The sequence below is a fragment of the Salminus brasiliensis genome, chromosome 24 (assembly GCF_030463535.1).
Source record: "Salminus brasiliensis chromosome 24, fSalBra1.hap2, whole genome shotgun sequence".
Lineage (NCBI taxonomy): Eukaryota > Metazoa > Chordata > Actinopteri > Characiformes > Bryconidae > Salminus > Salminus brasiliensis.
In genome coordinates, this window is record NC_132901.1 from 912,932 (window position 1) to 932,137 (window position 19,206).

The window sequence follows — 19,206 nt, forward strand, 5'->3', positions numbered from 1 at the left end:
ATTAATGAATTATTTCACTTTAAATAAAAAATGATCAATCATTTATTAATTAAAATCTAACACTAATGTAACTGTGTTTAAAAGTATTAATTATTATTTAATTAATTAGTACACTTCATTTAAACTGACAGGGCACGTTTTAATTACTTAATTAATTAATTGTTAATTAATTAATTAATTAACAACACTGACGACCCTGGAACCCAGCCTGGCCTGGATGAGCAGCTTCTCAGCCCAGTCCAGCCCAGTCCAGTCACTGAAACCGGACACCAGGTTTGTCCAGCAGGGATTCGGGCGGAGTTTCCCTTTTACGGGAGAACTGGAGCTCCTCGTGCGCCACGCCCACTCTCCAGCGGCGCGCGCCAGCGCAGCCGTATAAACACACATACGAGCGCGAGAGGAGCTGCGCGAGGCTTAGTCCTGCTCCTAATCCGGGGAAGAAGATGCCCACGGTCAGCACTGTAAGTCCTGGTCCAGTATTAAACTCGCGCGCGGGCTGAGCTGAACGTTTAGGACGTTTGCTTCAGAAAAGCAAAAAACAACAACTGCTTCATTCAACGTTTATTATTTATTATTAGACGTTAGTTTTGGTTTCCATGACGTTTCTAGAACGTCTATTTTAGGTTAGACGTTCAGTTATTATTATTATTATTATTATTATTATTATTTGCTTATTACGGTTCTGAGAAGGTTGTGGGAACGTTGCAGGTGATATGGCTTGACATATTTAACCTCCAACGTTGGAAAGACGTTGAATGTTGGTGTCACGACTAAAAAAACAGCACCATGTTAGCTAACGTTTAGCCTTCTTTAAACGTCACGTTGTGTGGACGTTCTGGCGTTAACCTTATAAACGTTGAGCAGATGTTGTGTTTTTTTTTTTTTTGTTTTTTTTTACTTTTGTTTGCTTTGATGAGATTTTGTGACGTAGCTAACGCCACGAGCTAAATCCACCAAAACAAAAACTCAGTGCTGTTTTGAAAAAAGTTTGTGGACGCCCCTTCTAATAAATGCATTCAGCTACTTTAAGCTGCACCCCCTGCTGCTGAGACAGATGTGCAAATGCACACAGTACAGAAGTACTGCCAATAGAATAGGACTCTCTGGAGCAGATCAACATCATGACCCTATTGGCTCCATGCTGCCTAATAATGGCAGGCGTGGGCTAGAGGGGTATAAAGCCCCCCAGCATTAAGGAGCTGTGGAGCAGTGGAGGAGCTGTGCTCTCTGGAATGATGGTGGAGGAGCTCCATCCAGTACTTTTGGGATGAGTTAGGGATGATGTGGCTCTTGTGGTTCTGGTGGCTGAATGCGATCAAATCCTCACAGCAATGCTCCTCCAGACTCTAGTAGGAAGTCTTCTTCTCTGGACAGTAGAGACTCCAACAGAAGCGGGATCAGCTGTCCCCTTGATTTCAGAGGAAAGGAATGAGTGGATGAGCAGGTGTCCCAATACTTTTGTCTATTAATTGTAAATCTGTGGATGTTGGTGGCCCTGTAACACCGTGTGCTGGGAAGCTGGTGGAGCAGCTTAGCTCCTGACTAGCACAGCGCCTGGCATTTCTGTCAGTGTGCATTGTGTTTTCCTACAGTCCCACCCCAGACAGGCCCCACGATTTCCCCTTCATGCCTGGTGAAGTTTGGAGAGACACCCCTCCCCCCGTCGCCTTTCTACCGCCCTGCAGTACTGACTGGGCAGCCACCTCCGTGCACTGAGCTTTACTGGAGAGGTTCTCTGAGTTCTCTACAGCGGTGGTGAATTTAACCAGGCGTCGGTCGCCATGACTAAAACACAGGCATAACATAATAATATTTTATTTACTAGTAAAGCAGCGTGAAGCAGAGTGTAGAACAGTGTAGAACAGTAAAGCACGGGGTAGAACAATAAAGCACAGTGTAGAACAATAAAGCACAGTAAAGCACAGGGTAGAACAGTAAAGCACGGGGTAGAACAATAAAGCACAGTAAAGCACAGGGTAGAACAATAAAGCACAGTGTAGAACAATAAAGCACAGTAAAGCACAGGGTAGAACAGTAAAGCACAGTGTAGTACAGTAAAGCACAGGGTAGAACAGTAAAGCACAGTGTAGTACAGTAAAGCACAGGGTAGAACAGTAAAGCACAGGGTAGAACAATAAAGCACAGGGTAGAACAGTAAAGCACAGGGTAGAACAATAAAGCACAGGGTAGAACAGTAAAGCACAGGGTAGAACAATAAAGCACAGGGTAGAACAGTAAAGCACGGGGTAGAACAATAAAGCACAGTAAAGCACAGGGTAGAACAATAAAGCACAGTAAAGCACAGGGTAGAACAGTAAAGCACAGCGTAGTACAGTAAAGCACAGGGTAGAACAGTAAAGCACAGGGTAGAACAATAAAGCACAGGGTAGAACAATAAAGCACAGTGTAGAACAATAAAGCACAGGGTAGTATGGTGAAGCACAGTAAAGCACAGGGTAGAACAGTAAAGCACAGGGTAGTACAGTAAAGCACAGTGTAGAACAATAAAGCACAGGGTAGTATGGTGAAGCACAGTAAAGCACGGGGTAGAACAATAAAGCACAGTAAAGCACAGGGTAGAACAATAAAGCACAGTAAAGCACAGGGTAGAACAGTAAAGCACAGCGTAGTACAGTAAAGCACAGGGTAGAACAGTAAAGCACAGGGTAGAACAATAAAGCACAGGGTAGAACAATAAAGCACAGTGTAGAACAATAAAGCACAGGGTAGTATGGTGAAGCACAGTAAAGCACAGGGTAGAACAATAAAGCACAGGGTAGTACAGTAAAGCACAGTGTAGAACAGTAAAGCACAATGTAGAACAGTGTAGAACGGTGTAGAACAGTAAAGCACAGGGTAGTACAGTAAAGCACAGTGTAGAACAGTAAAGCACAGTGTAGAACAATAAAGCACAGGGTAGTATGGTGAAGCACAGTAAAGCACAGGGTAGAACAGTAAAGCACAGTGTAGTACAGTAAAGCACAGTGTAGAACAGTAAAGCACAATGTAGAACAGTGTAGAATGGTGTAGAACAGTAAAGCACAGGGTAGTACAGTAAAGCACAGGGTAGAACAGTAAAGCACAGGGTAGTACAGTAAAGCACAGTGTAGAATAGTAAAGCACAATGTAGAACAGTGTAGAATGGTGTAGAACAGTAAAGCACAGGGTAGTACAGTAAAGCACAGGGTAGAACAGTAAAGTACAGTGTAGAACAGTAAAGCACAGTGTAGAACAATAAAGCACAGGGTAGTATGGTGAAGCACAGTAAAGCACAGGGTAGAACAGTAAAGCACAGTGTAGTACAGTAAAGCACAGTGTAGAACAGTAAAGCACAATGTAGAACAGTGTAGAATGGTGTAGAACAGTAAAGCACAGGGTAGAACAGTAAAGCACAGTGTAGAACAGTAAAGCACAGTGTAGAACAGTGTAGAATGGTGTAGAACAGTAAAGCACAGGGTAGTACAGTAAAGCACAGGGTAGAACAGTAAAGCACAGGGTAGTACAGTAAAGCACAGTGTAGAATAGTAAAGCACAATGTAGAACAGTGTAGAATGGTGTAGAACAGTAAAGCACAGGGTAAAACAGTAATGCACAGTGTAGTACAGTAAAGCACAGGGTAGAACAATAAAGCACAGCGTAGAACAATAAAGCACAGGGTAGTACAATAAAGCACAGGGTAGTATGGTGAAGCACAGTAAAGCACAGGGTAGAACAGTAAAGCACAGGGTAGTACAGTAAAGCACAGTGTAGAACAGTAAAGCACAATGTAGAACAGTGTAGAACGGTGTAGAACAGTAAAGCACAGGGTAGTACAGTAAAGCACAGAGTAGCACAGTAAAGCACAGTGTAGTACAGTAAAGCACAAAGTAGCACAGTAAAGCACAGTGTAGTACAGTAAAGCACAGGGTAGTACAGTAAAGCACAAGGTAGTACAGTAAAGCACAGAGTAGCACAGTAAAGCACAGTGTAGTGCAGTAAAGCACAGAGTAGCACAGTAAAGCACAGTGTAGATCACAGTGTAGTACAGTAAAACACAGAGTAGCACAGTAAAGCACAATGTAGCACAGTAAAGCACAATGTAGCACAGTAAAGCACAGAGTAGCAGTAAAGCACAGTGTAGAACAGTAAAGCACAGTGTAGTACAGTAAAGCACAGAGTAGCACAGTAAAGCACAGTGTAGTACAGTAAAGCACAGAGTAGCACAGTAAAGCACAGAGTAGCAGTAAAGCACAGTGTAGAACAGTAAAGCACAGTGTAGAACAGTAAAGCACAGAGTAGAACAGTAAAGCACAGTGTAGAACAGTAAAGCACAGAGTAGAACAGTAAAGCACAGTGTAAAGCACAGTAAAGCACAGTGTAGTACAGTGTAGCACAGTGTAGAACAGTAAAGCACAATGTAGAACAGTGTAGAACGGTGTAGATGAGTGAAGCACAGTAAAGCACAGGGTAGTACAGTAAAGCACAGAGTAGAACAGTAAAGCACAGTGTAGAACAGTAAAGCACAGAGTAGAACAGTAAAGCACAGTGTAAAGCACAGTAAAGCACAGTGTAGTACAGTGTAGCACAGTGTAGATGAGTGAAGCACAGTGTAGTATGGTGAAGCACAGTAAAGCACAGAGTAGAACAGTAAAGCACAGAGTAGAACAGTAAAGCACAGTGTAGAACAGTAAAGCACAGAGTAGAACAGTAAAGCACAGTGTAAAGCACAGTAAAGCACAGTGTAGTACAGTGTAGCACAGTGTAGAACAGTAAAGCACAATGTAGAACAGTGTAGAACGGTGTAGATGAGTGAAGCACAGTAAAGCACAGGGTAGTACAGTAAAGCACAGAGTAGAACAGTAAAGCACAGTGTAGAACAGTAAAGCACAGTGTAGAACAGTAAAGCACAGAGTAGAACAGTAAAGCACAGTGTAGTACAGTAAAGCACAGTGTAGTACAGTAAAGCACAGTGTAGTACAGTAAAGCACATGGGTAGCACAGTAAAGCACAGAGTAGCAGTAAAGCACAGTGTAGAACAGTAAAGCACAGTGTAGAACAGTGTAGATGAGTGAAGCACAGTGTAGTATGGTGAAGCACAGTAAAGCACAGAGTAGAACAGTAAAGCACAGAGTAGAACAGTAAAGCACAGTGTAAAGCACAGTAAAGCACAGTGTAGTACAGTGTAGCACAGTGTAGAACAGTAAAGCACAATGTAGAACAGTGTAGAACGGTGTAGATGAGTGAAGCACAGTAAAGCACAGGGTAGTACAGTAAAGCACAGAGTAGAACAGTAAAGCACAGTGTAGAACAGTAAAGCACAGTGTAGAACAGTAAAGCACAGAGTAGAACAGTAAAGCACAGAGTAGAACAGTAAAGCACAGTGTAGAACAGTGTAGAACGGTGTAGATGAGTGAAGCACAGTGTAGTATGGTGAAGCACAGTAAAGCACAGTGTAGAACAGTAAAGCACAGAGTAGAACAGTAAAGCACAGGGTAGTACAGTGTAGAACGGTGTAGATGAGTGAAGCACAGTGTAGTATGGTGAAGCACAGTAAAGCACAGTTAAACGTGCTGAACTAAGGTGTCTGAACTGACTTGGCGTCTGATTTCCAGTAATGGGATGGAGTTTCACTTCCAGTGGAGTGAAGCAGAAGGTGGTGATTTAGCCGTGGCGTATCTGGCTGCTTCCTGTTTCACTGTGTAATACCTTACCACCATGCAGTTCCTTTCCGCCATGACCCACCCCCACCCACATTCCTGAGGGTTTCCTCAGATTTCAGCATTGCTTCTGCTCCACACTCCACAGGCCTCTGCTGATACACTGACCACCTTCTGCTCTTTCTCAGGGGGGGCTTGCTGGGGTGGGTGGAGGAGGCTCACATTTTTCAAAGTAGAGGTCATGAACGTCTATAACAGCCTGTTTCCCCCTCAGGACCACTATGAATACCAGGATGAGGCCGACTATGATATGCATGCTACAGAAGACCAGAGGTGGGTAACAGCTTCAGCGTGTGTTCGATAGATTTATAAACTAATTGAATAAAAGTTTCATCAAATTAATACTGAATTTATTGTTCATTCGTTTTTTTAATCCAGTTTTACGACAGATGAAAATCAGTGTGAAATTTCTACAGAGATATTCCTGCATGCATGTCTCCTTCCCTCTGTAAGTTACCCCACAAACACATGATCACTCACTGGCCACTTTATCAGAAACACCTACCTTGTGCTTAAACTCACTGGCCACTTTATTAGAAACACCTACCCTTGTTCTTCCACTGACTGGTCACTTTATTAGAAACACCTACCCTGTGCTTCCACTCACTGGCCAATTTATTAGAAACACCTACCCTGTGCTTCCACTCACTGGCCACTTTATTAGAAACACCTACCCTGTGCTTCCACTCACTGGCCACTTTATTAGAAACACCTACCCTGTGCTTTCACTCACTGGCCACTTTATCAGAAACACCTACCCTGTGCTTCAACTCACTGGCCACTTTATCAGAAACACCTACCTTGTGCGTTCACTGACTGGCCACTTTATCAGAAACACCCTACCCTGTGCTTCCACTCACTGGCCACTTTATTAGAAACACCTACCCTGTGCTTCCACTCACTGGCCACTTTATCAGAAACACCTACCCTGTGCTTCCACTCACTGGCCACTTTATCAGAAACACCTACCCTGTGCTTCCACTCACTGGCCACTTTATCAGAAACACCTACCCTGTGCTTCCACTCACTGGCCACTTTATTAGAACCCCCTACCCTGTGCTTCCACTCACTGGCCACTTTATTAGAAACACCCTACCCTGTGTGTCCACTCACTGGCCACTTTATTAGAAACCCCTACCTTGTGCTTCCACTCACTGGCCACTTTATTAGAAACACCCTACCCTGTGCTTCCGCTCACTGGCCACTTTATTAGAAACACCCTACCCTGTGTGTCCACTCACTGGCCACTTTATTAGAAACCCCTACTCTTGTTCTTCCACTCACTGGCCACTTTATTAGAAACCCCTACTCTTGTGCTTCCACTCACTGGCCACTTTATCAGAAACCCCTACTCTTGTGCTTCCACTGACTGGCCACTTTATCAGAAACCCCTACTCTTGTGCTTCCACTCACTGGCCACTTTATCAGAAACACCCTACTCTTGTGCTTCCACTGACTGGCCACTTTATCAGAAACCCCTACTCTTGTGCTTCCACTCACTGGCCACTTTATCAGAAACCCCTACTCTTGTGCTTCCACTCACTGGCCACTTTATCAGAAACCCCTACTCTTGTGCTTCCACTCACTGGCCACTTTATCAGAAACCCCTACTCTTGTGCTTCCACTCACTGGCCACTTTATCAGAAACCCTTGCCTGTGCTCTGTTGTGTTGCAGTTGTGTATCGTATTGCTGTTGTCGTTCCTGGAGCGCAGACGGAGGGTTTACTCTTTCGAGGAACGTTTCCCGTACCTCCGCGGACGCTTCGGCATCGTGGTGTAAGTGTTACTAAGACAATCAGCAACCACCTTGCATACCATAGTAACCACAAAGCAACACCTCAGCATCTACATCCAATACCATAGCAACCACATAGCAACACCCCAGGTATTTGCTGTTGGCAGGCCGCTGGACTTCACCGGGACGCTGAGGAACCGCTGGTCGTACGCTTTTGCCGTGGGGGCTGCGACTCCCCAAATGATTAACCTGATCTCTGGACATATCAAACCGTTTACAGTGCCCTCCTGGATTATCAGTACAGTACACTAACACTACACTACACCAACACTACACCAACACCACACTACACTAACACCATACCACACTAACACCACACTACACTAAAACCACAGTACAGTACACTAACACCACACCACACTACACTACACTACACTAACACCACACCACACTAAAACCACAGTACAGTACACTAACACCACACCACACTACACTACACTACACTAACACCACACCACACTAAAACCACAGTACAGTACACTAACACCACACCACACTACACTAACACCATACCACACTAACACCACACTACACTAACACCACAGTACAGTACACTAACACCACACCACACTACACTACACTACACTAACACCACACTACACTAACACCACAGTACAGTACACTAACACCACACCACACTACACTACACTACACTAACACCACAGTACAGTACACTAACACCACACTACACTAACACTACACTAACACCACACCACACTAAAACCACAGTACAGTACACTAACACCACACCACACTACACTACACTACACTAACACCACACCACACTAAAACCACAGTACAGTACACTAACACCACACCACACTACACTAACACCATACCACACTAACACCACACTACACTAACACCACAGTACAGTACACTAACACCACACCACACTACACTACACTACACTAACACCACACTACACTAACACCACAGTACAGTACACTAACACCACACCACACTACACTACACTACACTAACACCACACCACACTAAAACCACAGTACAGTACACTAACACCACACCACACTACACTACACTACACTAACACCACACCACACTAAAACCACAGTACAGTACACTAACACCACACCACACTACACTAACACCATACCACACTAACACCACACTACACTAAAACCACAGTACAGTACACTAACACCACACCACACTACACTACACTACACTAACACCACACCACACTAAAACCACAGTACAGTACACTAACACTACACTACACCAACACTACACCAACACCACACTACACTAACACCACAGTACAGTACACTAACACCACACCACACTACACTAACACCATACCACACTAACACCACACTACACTAAAACCACAGTACAGTACACTAACACCACACCACACTACACTACACTACACTAACACCACACTACACTACACTAACACCACACCACACTAAAACCACAGTACAGTACACTAACACTACACTACACCAACACTACACCTACACCACACTACACTAACACCACACTAAAACCACACCACACTAAAACCACAGTACAGTACACTAACACCACACCACACTACACTAACACCACACCACACTAAAACCACAGTACAGTACACTAACACTACACTACACCAACACTACACCTACACCACACTACACTAACACCATACCACACTAACACCACACTACACTAAAACCACAGTACAGTACACTAACACCACACCACACTACACTACACTACACTAACACCACACCACACTAAAACCACAGTACAGTACAGTACACTAACACTACACTACACCAACACTACACCTACACTACACTACACTAACACCACACCACACTAAAACCACAGTACAGTACACTAACACTACACTACACCAACACTACACATTTACATTTACACCAACACCACACTACACTAACACCATACCACAATACACTAACACCACAGTACAGTACACTAACACTACACTACACCAACACTACACCAACACCACACTACACTAACACCATACCACACTAACACCACACTACACTAACACCACACTACACTAACACCAAACCACAGTACAGTACACTAACACTACACCTACACTACACTACACTACACTAACACCACACCACACTACACTAAAACCACAGTACAGTACACTAACACTACACTACACCTATACTACACTACACTAACACCACAGTACAGTACACTAACACTACACTACACCAACACTACACTACACTAACACCATACCACAGTACACTAACACCACAGTACAGTACACTAACACTACACTACACCAACACCACCAACACCACACTACACTAACACCATACCACAGTACACTAACACCACAGTACAGTACACTAACACCACACTACACTAACACCACACTACACTAACACCACACTACACTAACACCACAGTACAGTACACTAACACCACACCACACTACACTACACTACACTAACACCACAGTACAGTACACTAACACCACACTACACTAACACCACAGTACAGTACACTAACACCACACTACACTAACACCACACTACAGTACACTAACACCACACTACACTAACATCATACCACACTAACACCACACTACACTAACACCACAGTACAGTACACTAACACTACACTACACCAACACTACACCTACACTACACTACACTAACACCACACCACACTACACTAAAACCACAGTACAGTACACTAACACCACACTACACTAACACCATGCCACACTAACACCATACTACACCAACACCACACTACAGTACACTAACACCACACTACACTAACACCACACTACACTAACACCACACTACAGTACACTAACACCACACTACACTAACACCACACTACACTAACACCACACTACAGTACACTAACACCACACTACACCAACACCACACTACACTAACACCACACTACACTAACACCACACTACAGTACACTAACACCACACTAACAGTATACCACACTACAGTAACACACTATCACACTGTGCCACAAAAAATAATTTTGAATATTATATTATATTGAATATTGAATATTATTATATATATTATATTTGGTCCTCAGCTCTGGTGTACCTGGTGGCTGCGTTTCAAGTGGGCGTGGCTTTCTTGCCTTTTTTCGTCTGTCTGTCAACAACACACAGAGGACTAGGAGGAACTTTGGGCCTGCTATACACACTCGCCTGGTACAGACACACACACACATACACACACTACAGTGCCCTCCATAATTATTGGCACCCCTGGTTAAGATGTGTTCTTTAGCTTCTAATAAATTGATTTTTTTTCTAAATAATATAGGACCACGATGGAAAAAAGAGTCAAATCCAACCTTTAACTCAAGTAAATTTTAAGGGGAAAAAAAAATCCCTGACTAAGAAATAATTATTCTTTATAAAATCACCTGTTCCATAATTATTGGCACCCCTAACATTTCTTAGGAAATAAATGTAATTAAAGTATTTCTGTCAATTCTACAGTCGTTTACGAAGTTGATCAGAGTATGTAGGAACATTTAATTAGTAATTCACAACTTCCTGTTTCCCTGGGGTATAAATATGACATGACACAGAGGCCATTTCTCTTCAACATGGGAAAGACAAAGGAACATACCAGTCAAGTAAGGCAGATGTGTGTTGACCTCCACAAGTCAGGCAATGGCCACAAGAAAATAGCCACTGACCTCCACCTGTCCATATCTGCTGTCAGAGGAATTATTAAGAAGTGTAAAACAACTGGAACAGTGGTAAACAAGCCTGGACGAGGACGCAGGTTTATTCTGCCACCACGCTCAGTGAGGAGGATGATAAGAGGAATAAAAAGCTCTCCAAAGCTCACTGTTACAGAACTGCAACAAATGGCAGCTTCTTGGGGTCACAAAGTCTCCAAAACAACCATCAGGCGCTGTCTGCATGCCAGCAGGCTGTTTGGAAGGCATGCACTGAAAAAGCCTTTTCTCACTCACAGTCATAAACGCAAACATCTGGAGTCTGCTAAGCAGCACTGGAACTTCAACTGGGACCGTGTGCTTCGGTCAGATGAAACTAAGATAGAGCTTTTTGGCAACAAATGCTCTAAGTGGGTCTGGCGTAACACAAGAGCTGAGTATGCAGAAAAGCACCTCATGCCCACTGTGAAATATGGGGGAGGATCAGTGATGCTGTGGGCCAGTGATGCTGTGGCCCTGGGAACCTTGTTAGGGTGCATGGCATCATGAATGCTTTGAAATACCAGGACATTTTAACACAAATTCTGGTGGCTTCTGCCCAAAAGCTGAAGATGGGTCGTCACTGGGTCTTTCAGCAAGATAATGACCCAAAACATATGGCCAAATCTACACAGAACTGGTTCACCACACACAGAATCAAGCTCATCCCATGGCCATCTCAGTCCCCAGACCTCAACCCCATTGAAAAAACCTGTGGGGTGAGCTGAAGAGGAGAGTGCAGAGGAGAGGACCCGGGTCGCTGGATGATTTAGAGAGATTGTGCAAAGAGGAATGGTCCAAGATCCCTCTATCTGTATTCTCCCATCTTAGAGAAGATTAGGTGCTGTTTTGTTGGCAAAAGGGAGTTGTACAAAGTATTAACATCAGGGGTGCCAATAATTGTGGCACACATGATTTGATGTTAAACAATTATTTCTTAATGTGGGATTTTTTCCTACTGAATAAAAATTTACTTGAGTTAAAGGTTGGATTTGACTCTTTTTTCCATCGTGGTCCTATATTATTTAGAAAAAAACTCAATTTATTAGAAGCTAAAGAACACATCTTAACCAGGGGTGCCAATAATTATGGAGGGCACTGTATATGTTTATACAAAAGTTTGTGGACACCCCTTCTAATGAGTGCATTAAGCTGCACCCATTGCTGGTAACACAGGCGTAGGCTAGAGGGGTATAAAGACCCCCAGAACTATGTTCTCTGGATTGATGGGAGGTGCTCCATCCAGTAGTTTTGGATTTTAGGAGTTGGGGAGGTGGTGTTAATGTTATGGCTGATGTGTATATATATGTGTGTGTGTGTGTGTTCCTCAGGTTGATTGTGGCAGCGTGGAACTACCACTGTCTCCATACGTCATGTGACCAAAAAACATTCTGGGGCATGGTGACGTGCCATGAATGGGTGAGTGCACTTCTATCTAGCACTTATCTAGAACCGCCAGATTCCAAACCTGGCTTGGCTGATGGACCACGTTCACCTCATAAGAGTGACTGCTGACCAGGGTGCGCTCTGATGTGTGCAGCTGTACGAGTGGCCGTATTTCCTGTGTCTGGGGTTCCTCCTGGGTCGCTTTGCCTTCATGGTGGTGAAGGACGTGCAGATTCGCCTGCAGAAAAGCGACCGCCAGGTACTGGGACCCATCGTTACAGCCCATCCTTATCTCACATGGGTCCCATCTAGGCCTTAGTGTGCAGATAGGGCCCATGTTTAACCCCGCCAGGGATATCTGTCTGTCTGTTTCTGCAGGTGGAAGAGCATGAGGTCCTCCACTCCCATCAGTACAGACATGTACAAAGACTACTGAGGCGACCTTCTGCACGGTATTCACGATAACACCCCCCCATCCTCCAATGTGCAGACACATTGTCCGATTATCCACATAAACATACACACTAATCAGCCATAACATTAGCACCACTGACCGGTGACATGAAGAACACTGATCATCGTCATCTCCAGCGGCTCCTGTCGAGAGTTGGAGGCAGCAAGTGAAGGGTCAGTTCTTGGAGATGGACAAATGGACAAAATGGACAAATGTTTCAAGACGACTGGGTCAGAACCAGATATCCAAAACGTCCGCAAGCAGGTCAGGTCACGTGAGGTGTTCTCTCCCGGTATGCGACGGTCAGTACCTACCAAAAGTGCAAAAATTGTAGGGGGCCTGCTAGCTTTTGGGTTGAGTTATTTATGGAGCCACAGGAGGTCTTATGTCAAGTATGGTGCATACTTACAAACACTCTTACCCACACGTTAACACACACACACACACACACACACACTCTGACCCTGGTATACCACTCTAGGTCACCGGAGAAGACCTGGTTCCAGAGGAAGGTGTACAACTGGGACCCCTACTTTAAATTCCCCAACAGGATGATCGCCACTGCCGTCATCTCCATCATCGGACTCTACATGGTCAGTGTGCGAGTGAGATGAGCTTCTCAGCCATGTGATGTGTTGTTGCGAGTTTAGTGAATGTGTATGTGTGTGTGTGTGTGTGTGTGTGTGTGTGTGTTCCATAGACCGCTGTAACCGAGCAGGTGTTTTCTTCGGTGGGCCTCAAATTCCTGTACTCTAACGTATCGGCAGACTTTGTCGACCATTTGGATTACGCCAGGAGTAAGATCACTGTCTTCTCATTTTTTCCTTCTCCTCTTCCTCCTCGTTCTTTGCCCTCCAAAATAATGTCAGGGTTCGAGGAAGAACCCTCGCGCTGGTGTAGAACCTTTTGCATGACGCGAAGGTTCTTGGAACCCTTCATACCCTTCTTCCCACTCACAAAATCTCTCAGACATGGTTCTTTTAGGGACCCCGAAGTTGGTCCATCTTTGGTATCCCTCAGAGAACCCTTTCAAATGAATGCTTAAAGCATTACAGCTGGTCTAGAGTCTGTGTACAGAAGTACTGCCAATAGAATAGGACCATCTCTCTGGAGCAGATAAGCCTGATGAGCCTATTGACTCCATGCATAATGCCAGGCGTGGGCTAGTAGAGGGGTATAAAGCCCCCCAGCATTGAGGAGCTGTGGAGCAGCGAAAGAACTGTGTTCTCTGGAATGATGGTGGTGGTGGAGCTCCATCCAGTACTTTGGGGAGTTGGGGATGATGAGGTGGGCAATGAGCAGGTGTCCCAATACTTTTGTCCATATAGCGTAGCATGCTGACCTCTGTGACTAGACGGCTGTTCTAGATGTTACATAAAGCTCTTTGTTCTTTGGGTTCCAGATACCTGGTACGCCACGACAGCCCTGGCCACGCTGGCGTCGGTGGCTCACATCGGACATGTGTTGGTGTGTTACCGGTACGTCTGAGCATGCTTTCTTTTGCTGTTTGTTTGTTTATTTGTTTATTTATTTATTCGTTCATTTCACAGGAAGCACATGAAGAGGTTGTGGGCGGGGAACAAGACCTTCCTGCCAGAGAAGTACCACGCCAACCCTGCTGTTAGTGTGGTAAGCATGACTGCACTGAACTCATGAAGGCCTTGGCCATTATCCAGTGCCATATCAGCCACAACATTAGTACCACCTGTCTAATATAACAGCTCTGACCATTCGAGGCATGGACTCCACAAGACTGCTGTGGTATCTGGCGCCAAGACTAACTAACTATCGGCAGCAGCAGATCCTTTAGGTCCTGTAAGTTGTGAGGTGGACGGGGCCTCCATGAGCATCACTGAGAGCCTTGGGTGCCCAAGTCCCCTGTCGCCGGTCTCTCCTTGGAGCACTTTTTAAAACACTGCATACGTACAAAAGAGCCCAGCCTGATGTTCTGGAGAGGTTCTGACCCAGTCGTCTAGAACATCACAGTTTGGTTCTTGTCAACGTGTCTCAGATTGCAGCCAGCATGTCCATGTGGGGCCTAGATGGGTTCCACCTCCATCTGGCATGGGTCCCATCTAAGCCCCCATGTGCAGTGTACAACTTAGATACTGGCCCACATGGAACCGAGGGCAAGTAGTAGTAGTAGTGGTAGTAGGTCTCCACCAGCAGGCTGAGGAACCCCACCATGATGCACCCCATGTTTATTCCGTTTCCACTAATAATTAATAACAAGCACCCGATCAATATCTCGTCCGCAGGCTGCCTTTGCAAAATACCCTGGCTGCCAGATTGCCTTCACAATATGGGGTGAGTAGGCCCGGCCTTTTTCCTGATCTAGTCCTGATCCAGATCCAGGTTAGTAGCGGATTCCTGTTGTCTGGTTCTTATCGGTTCTTGATCCTGGTTCTCGAAACACGGCTTAAAGAACAAAGACCCTGAACTGAAGGGAGCTCAACAGAAGCCAAGAGGTAGGGCTAGTTTTGTGGTCCTTCATTACCTGTGTAGTGGTCTGAGTGGGGGTTTCACAGGCTCCACCCACTTCATAGGCCCCACCCACATCCAAAAACCTTGGAGAAAGTGAAAGTAATCAGAACTGCTTGTTTACTGTGTTGGCAGTGCCATAACCGTACATGGGGTTACCATACATGGCCTCTAGTGTCCAGACTGGGAACTGCAGCCTTGACTCCATGTTTCCACTTCAGTTTAAGGCGTTTAGCAGATGCTCTTCTCCAGAGCATCTTACAGACGTTCCGCACCGTTCACCCAGAAATGTCCTCGGCTAGTTTGTATTGGCTAGGATCCAAAACGTACCTTGAGCTTAGAAGCTGCCGAGTCCAAAAGTCAAGTGGAGGGTAAGTGCTGATTTAGGTACTCTCGGAGCAGCTGGGTCTTCAGTCTGGGTTTGAGGACAGTGAGCGTTGGACTCTGCTGTTCGGACATCCAGGGGAAGCTCGTTCCACCACTTTGGTGCAGGACAGTAAAAAGTCTGGACGCTCGTCTTCCGTGGATCTTAAAGGGTGGCGGGTCGAGCCCAGCCGTACTTCCAGACGCTTGAAGAGCTCTAGGGGGCTTTGCCGTCAAGTACGGAGGGGCTGGCTGGTCCAGTCTTGACTTTGTAGACCGGCGTCATGGCATGGCGTGAACTTCGGAATATTGAAGATGACCCGTGCTGCTGCATCCACGACTACACCAAGAGCATGCTCCTTCAGGGTCCTGCACAGTCTACCTGAGCTGTTGTCGCTCAGAGGCGCTACTATTCCCAATACTGGCACTTACCGCTGTCTGGGGCAGCTCTAGCAGGGCAGAAATTTCACGAACCGAGCTCTTCTTTCTACATCTTGATGTTACGTATGTCCACATACTTTTTTTTTTTTTGCTACTTTTTTAACGCTCCTGTTCAAACGCATTGCATTTGCAGGTTATCTCATGGTGCATTTTGCTCTGTTCGTGATTGGGATCATCTTTGTGTATCTGGTTATTTTCCCCATTGGCGTCTTTGGATTCTTCACGTGGCTGAAGAATCTGCTCATCTTTCTGTAAGTCCTCCTCCTAAGTTGGTTTAGGGTCGGTTCTTGACTCACGAGCTGCTGATCATGGCTTCTGATCCTGGGTCTGTGTGTGTTGCAAAAACAGGTCGAATTTCATCGTAGTGATAACGCTGCTGATGCTGCAGATCCTGCTGGTTCACTTTTTCTTCCTGCAGAAGAAACTCTCCCCCGAGGACAAGCAGAAGCCCCTCGCGCTCAACAACAGGTAAAGCGTTAAATATATATAAATTTATAAAAATATTTAATTAATAATTCATAAATCTTTCTCCCAATCTGGTCCTGTCAATTAACCCACCCGTTCCTAGCGCCCCCTAGCGCTAGCAAAGCTCCCGACGCTAGAAGGGTCAGGACTTAACACTGCTATGTCTCCTATGATGCACGTGAAGCCAGACACCGCCTCTTTTCTAATTGCCCCACCCATACAGCCTACATCAGTTTAGCCCCACCCTTTCAAATACAGCAAATACAGCCTAGTTTAGCTCCGCCCATTCAGATAAGGCAGTACCTGTTCATTCAGCGTATAGCCGATTGGCTCTGGCCATTTACTCAAAAGCATGTTAGCTCCGCCTCTTTTCTAATTGCTGCTGGCTAGCCGGCACGCTCAGAGGAACCAACATTGCTTAAGAGTGACAAGGGCAGAGAGGGCGCCACCTACCCACCCGGAAAGAGAGAGAGAGAGAGAGACCCCACAGCCGGTTGTGCTCTCTCTGACTCCAGCTGCTGATGGCAAAGCTGCATGGCTCGGGATTGGAACTCACGACCCCCCGGGCCGCAGTGGCAGCGCCATTGTTAGCCATTGTTAGCCATTGTTGTGTGAGTGATTAATTAAGAGCTCTCATTGGTTCTCTGTCCTCTCCAGGAAAGCCTTCCACAACTTCAATTACTTCTTCTTCTTCTACAACGTGATCTTGGGGCTGGGGAGCTGCATCTTACGGCTGTGTGCCAGCGCCTTCGTCGGCCTGTTGTTGGTGTCGCGCATCAACCGGACCATCATGCCGAAGGGCTTCGAGCTGCTGGACAAAGGTAGAGCGAGCCAGATGACGGCTAGCTACATCCGCTAGTCACACAGCACCACCTACTGGACTGAAGTAGCAACTGTTCAAAAAAGCTCTTTAGACAATCTTTCAGAACAATGGTGTTCTTGCTCTCTGCAGGCTACCAGATATGGCTCGGGATGATCATGGCGGACCATTACCATAGCAACCCAGTTATGGTCTGTTTCTGCCACCTGCTGCTCAGTCGAACCCTGGAGAGACAGAAGACAACCAGTGCTTACTCCCGCTTGAACAGCACCTCAGGTGACTATTCACAGACCACTCAGACCATTCAGCCTACAGCAGTTTAGCCCCACCCATTTAGCCTATAGCAGTTTAGCTCCACCCTTTCAGATCCAGCAGTTTAGCCCCACCCATTCAGCCTACTTTAGCTATGCCCATTCTGATAAGGCAGGACCAGCTAATTCAGCGTATAGACGATTGGGCCCGCCCATTAAGTCTAAAGCACTTTAGCTCCACCCATTCAGCCCACATCAGAGTAGCCCCACCCTTCCAGATCCAGCAGTTTAGCCCCACCCATTCAGCCTAGTTTAGCCACGCCCATTCACATACCGCAGTACCAGCTAATTCAGCGTATAGCCGATTGGCCCCGCCCATTAAGTCTAAAGCACTTTAGCTCCACCCATTCAGCCTACAGAAGTTTAGCCCCACCCATTCAGCTCACAACAGCCTACAGTAGTCACACCGAATGTTGTTTTTGTCAGGGAGTCCAAACGAGGTCCGGGTCCGAGCCCGCTGGCGCCTCTCCTACACTCTGCTGAGGAACCCCAAACTCATCCTCCTGAGGAAGCACCGAAAGCACAGCAACGACAACCAGGACCAAATGGCCGTAGCCTGGGTCATACTGCAGATGGAGGAAGTGAACTCACTGGCCATCGCCGAGGCTAACGAAGGTTACAGCAGTTTAGCCCCACCCATTCATCCTATAACAGTTTAGCCCCACACATTTAGCCTACAGCAGTTTAGCTCCACCCAAACCTCAGTGCCTGTATTATTATTATTTTTTTTTATTTGTATTTTTTGCAGTTTGCTGTTTTTACATTTAAATTTGATACATTTGTGTGTTTTATTAAAGACATGTTTGGTAGTAAAACCTCTTGGAGAACCCGCTGCTGTCTGTCTGTTTTTCTATTGGGTTCTAAAAGGAACCGTTCCTGAAGTTCACTTCCAAGCCCTAAGGCCTAATCTGTCATCCTGGACTAATTCAGTGTCATAGCGCCACCCGAGGAAATACACTGTTTGGACAAAAATATTGGGACGTACTCCAGCTTCAGCTCCACCAGTTTCTCTTTAATATTCCGTCCGTAGACCTGGGGCTCCGAGTGGTCCAGCATACCTGGGACCCCTAGTTTGAATCCATCAGCAGCCGGAGCCTGAGAGAGGAATCTAGTTGCCATCTTGCAAAAAGTGACCCTACAAGACCCCCAGTCTTTCCACAATCAAAGTCTTCTAGTGTTTGATTAGCCCCACCCATTCAGCCTACAGCAATTTAGCCCCACCCATTCAGCCTACCAGTAGGTGTGTGTGTGTGTATGTAAGGCTGAATAAAAGCAGCTGG

The 19,206-nt window shown here is 45.7% G+C and overlaps 1 protein-coding gene across 1 annotated transcript; it reads left to right on the forward strand.

Moving 5' to 3' along the window:
* Positions 1-401: 401 nt before the first annotated feature.
* On the forward strand, positions 402-18,753 carry LOC140546378 (stimulated by retinoic acid gene 6 protein-like). Its single transcript, XM_072669574.1, has 19 exons — positions 402-461; positions 5,911-5,969; positions 6,075-6,144; positions 7,372-7,472; positions 7,599-7,729; positions 10,564-10,684; positions 12,537-12,624; positions 12,746-12,850; positions 12,970-13,043; positions 13,527-13,638; positions 13,746-13,842; positions 14,448-14,523; positions 14,596-14,674; positions 15,304-15,352; positions 16,464-16,581; positions 16,679-16,798; positions 17,453-17,616; positions 17,748-17,891; positions 18,353-18,753. Exons 1-19 carry the CDS (start codon positions 444-446, stop codon positions 18,583-18,585), a joined length of 1,959 nt encoding a protein of 652 aa, XP_072525675.1. The 5' UTR covers positions 402-443; the 3' UTR covers positions 18,586-18,753.
* Positions 18,754-19,206: the final 453 nt, after the last annotated feature.

Bases quoted from the DNA above. Each gene is read 5' to 3' on its own strand.
- LOC140546378 (XM_072669574.1), top strand. The intron at 14,524-14,595 runs GTACGTCTGAGC...TTCATTTCACAG, and splicing joins CATGTGTTGGTGTGTTACCG to GAAGCACATGAAGAGGTTGT. The intron at 17,892-18,352 runs GTGACTATTCAC...TGTTTTTGTCAG, and splicing joins CCGCTTGAACAGCACCTCAG to GGAGTCCAAACGAGGTCCGG.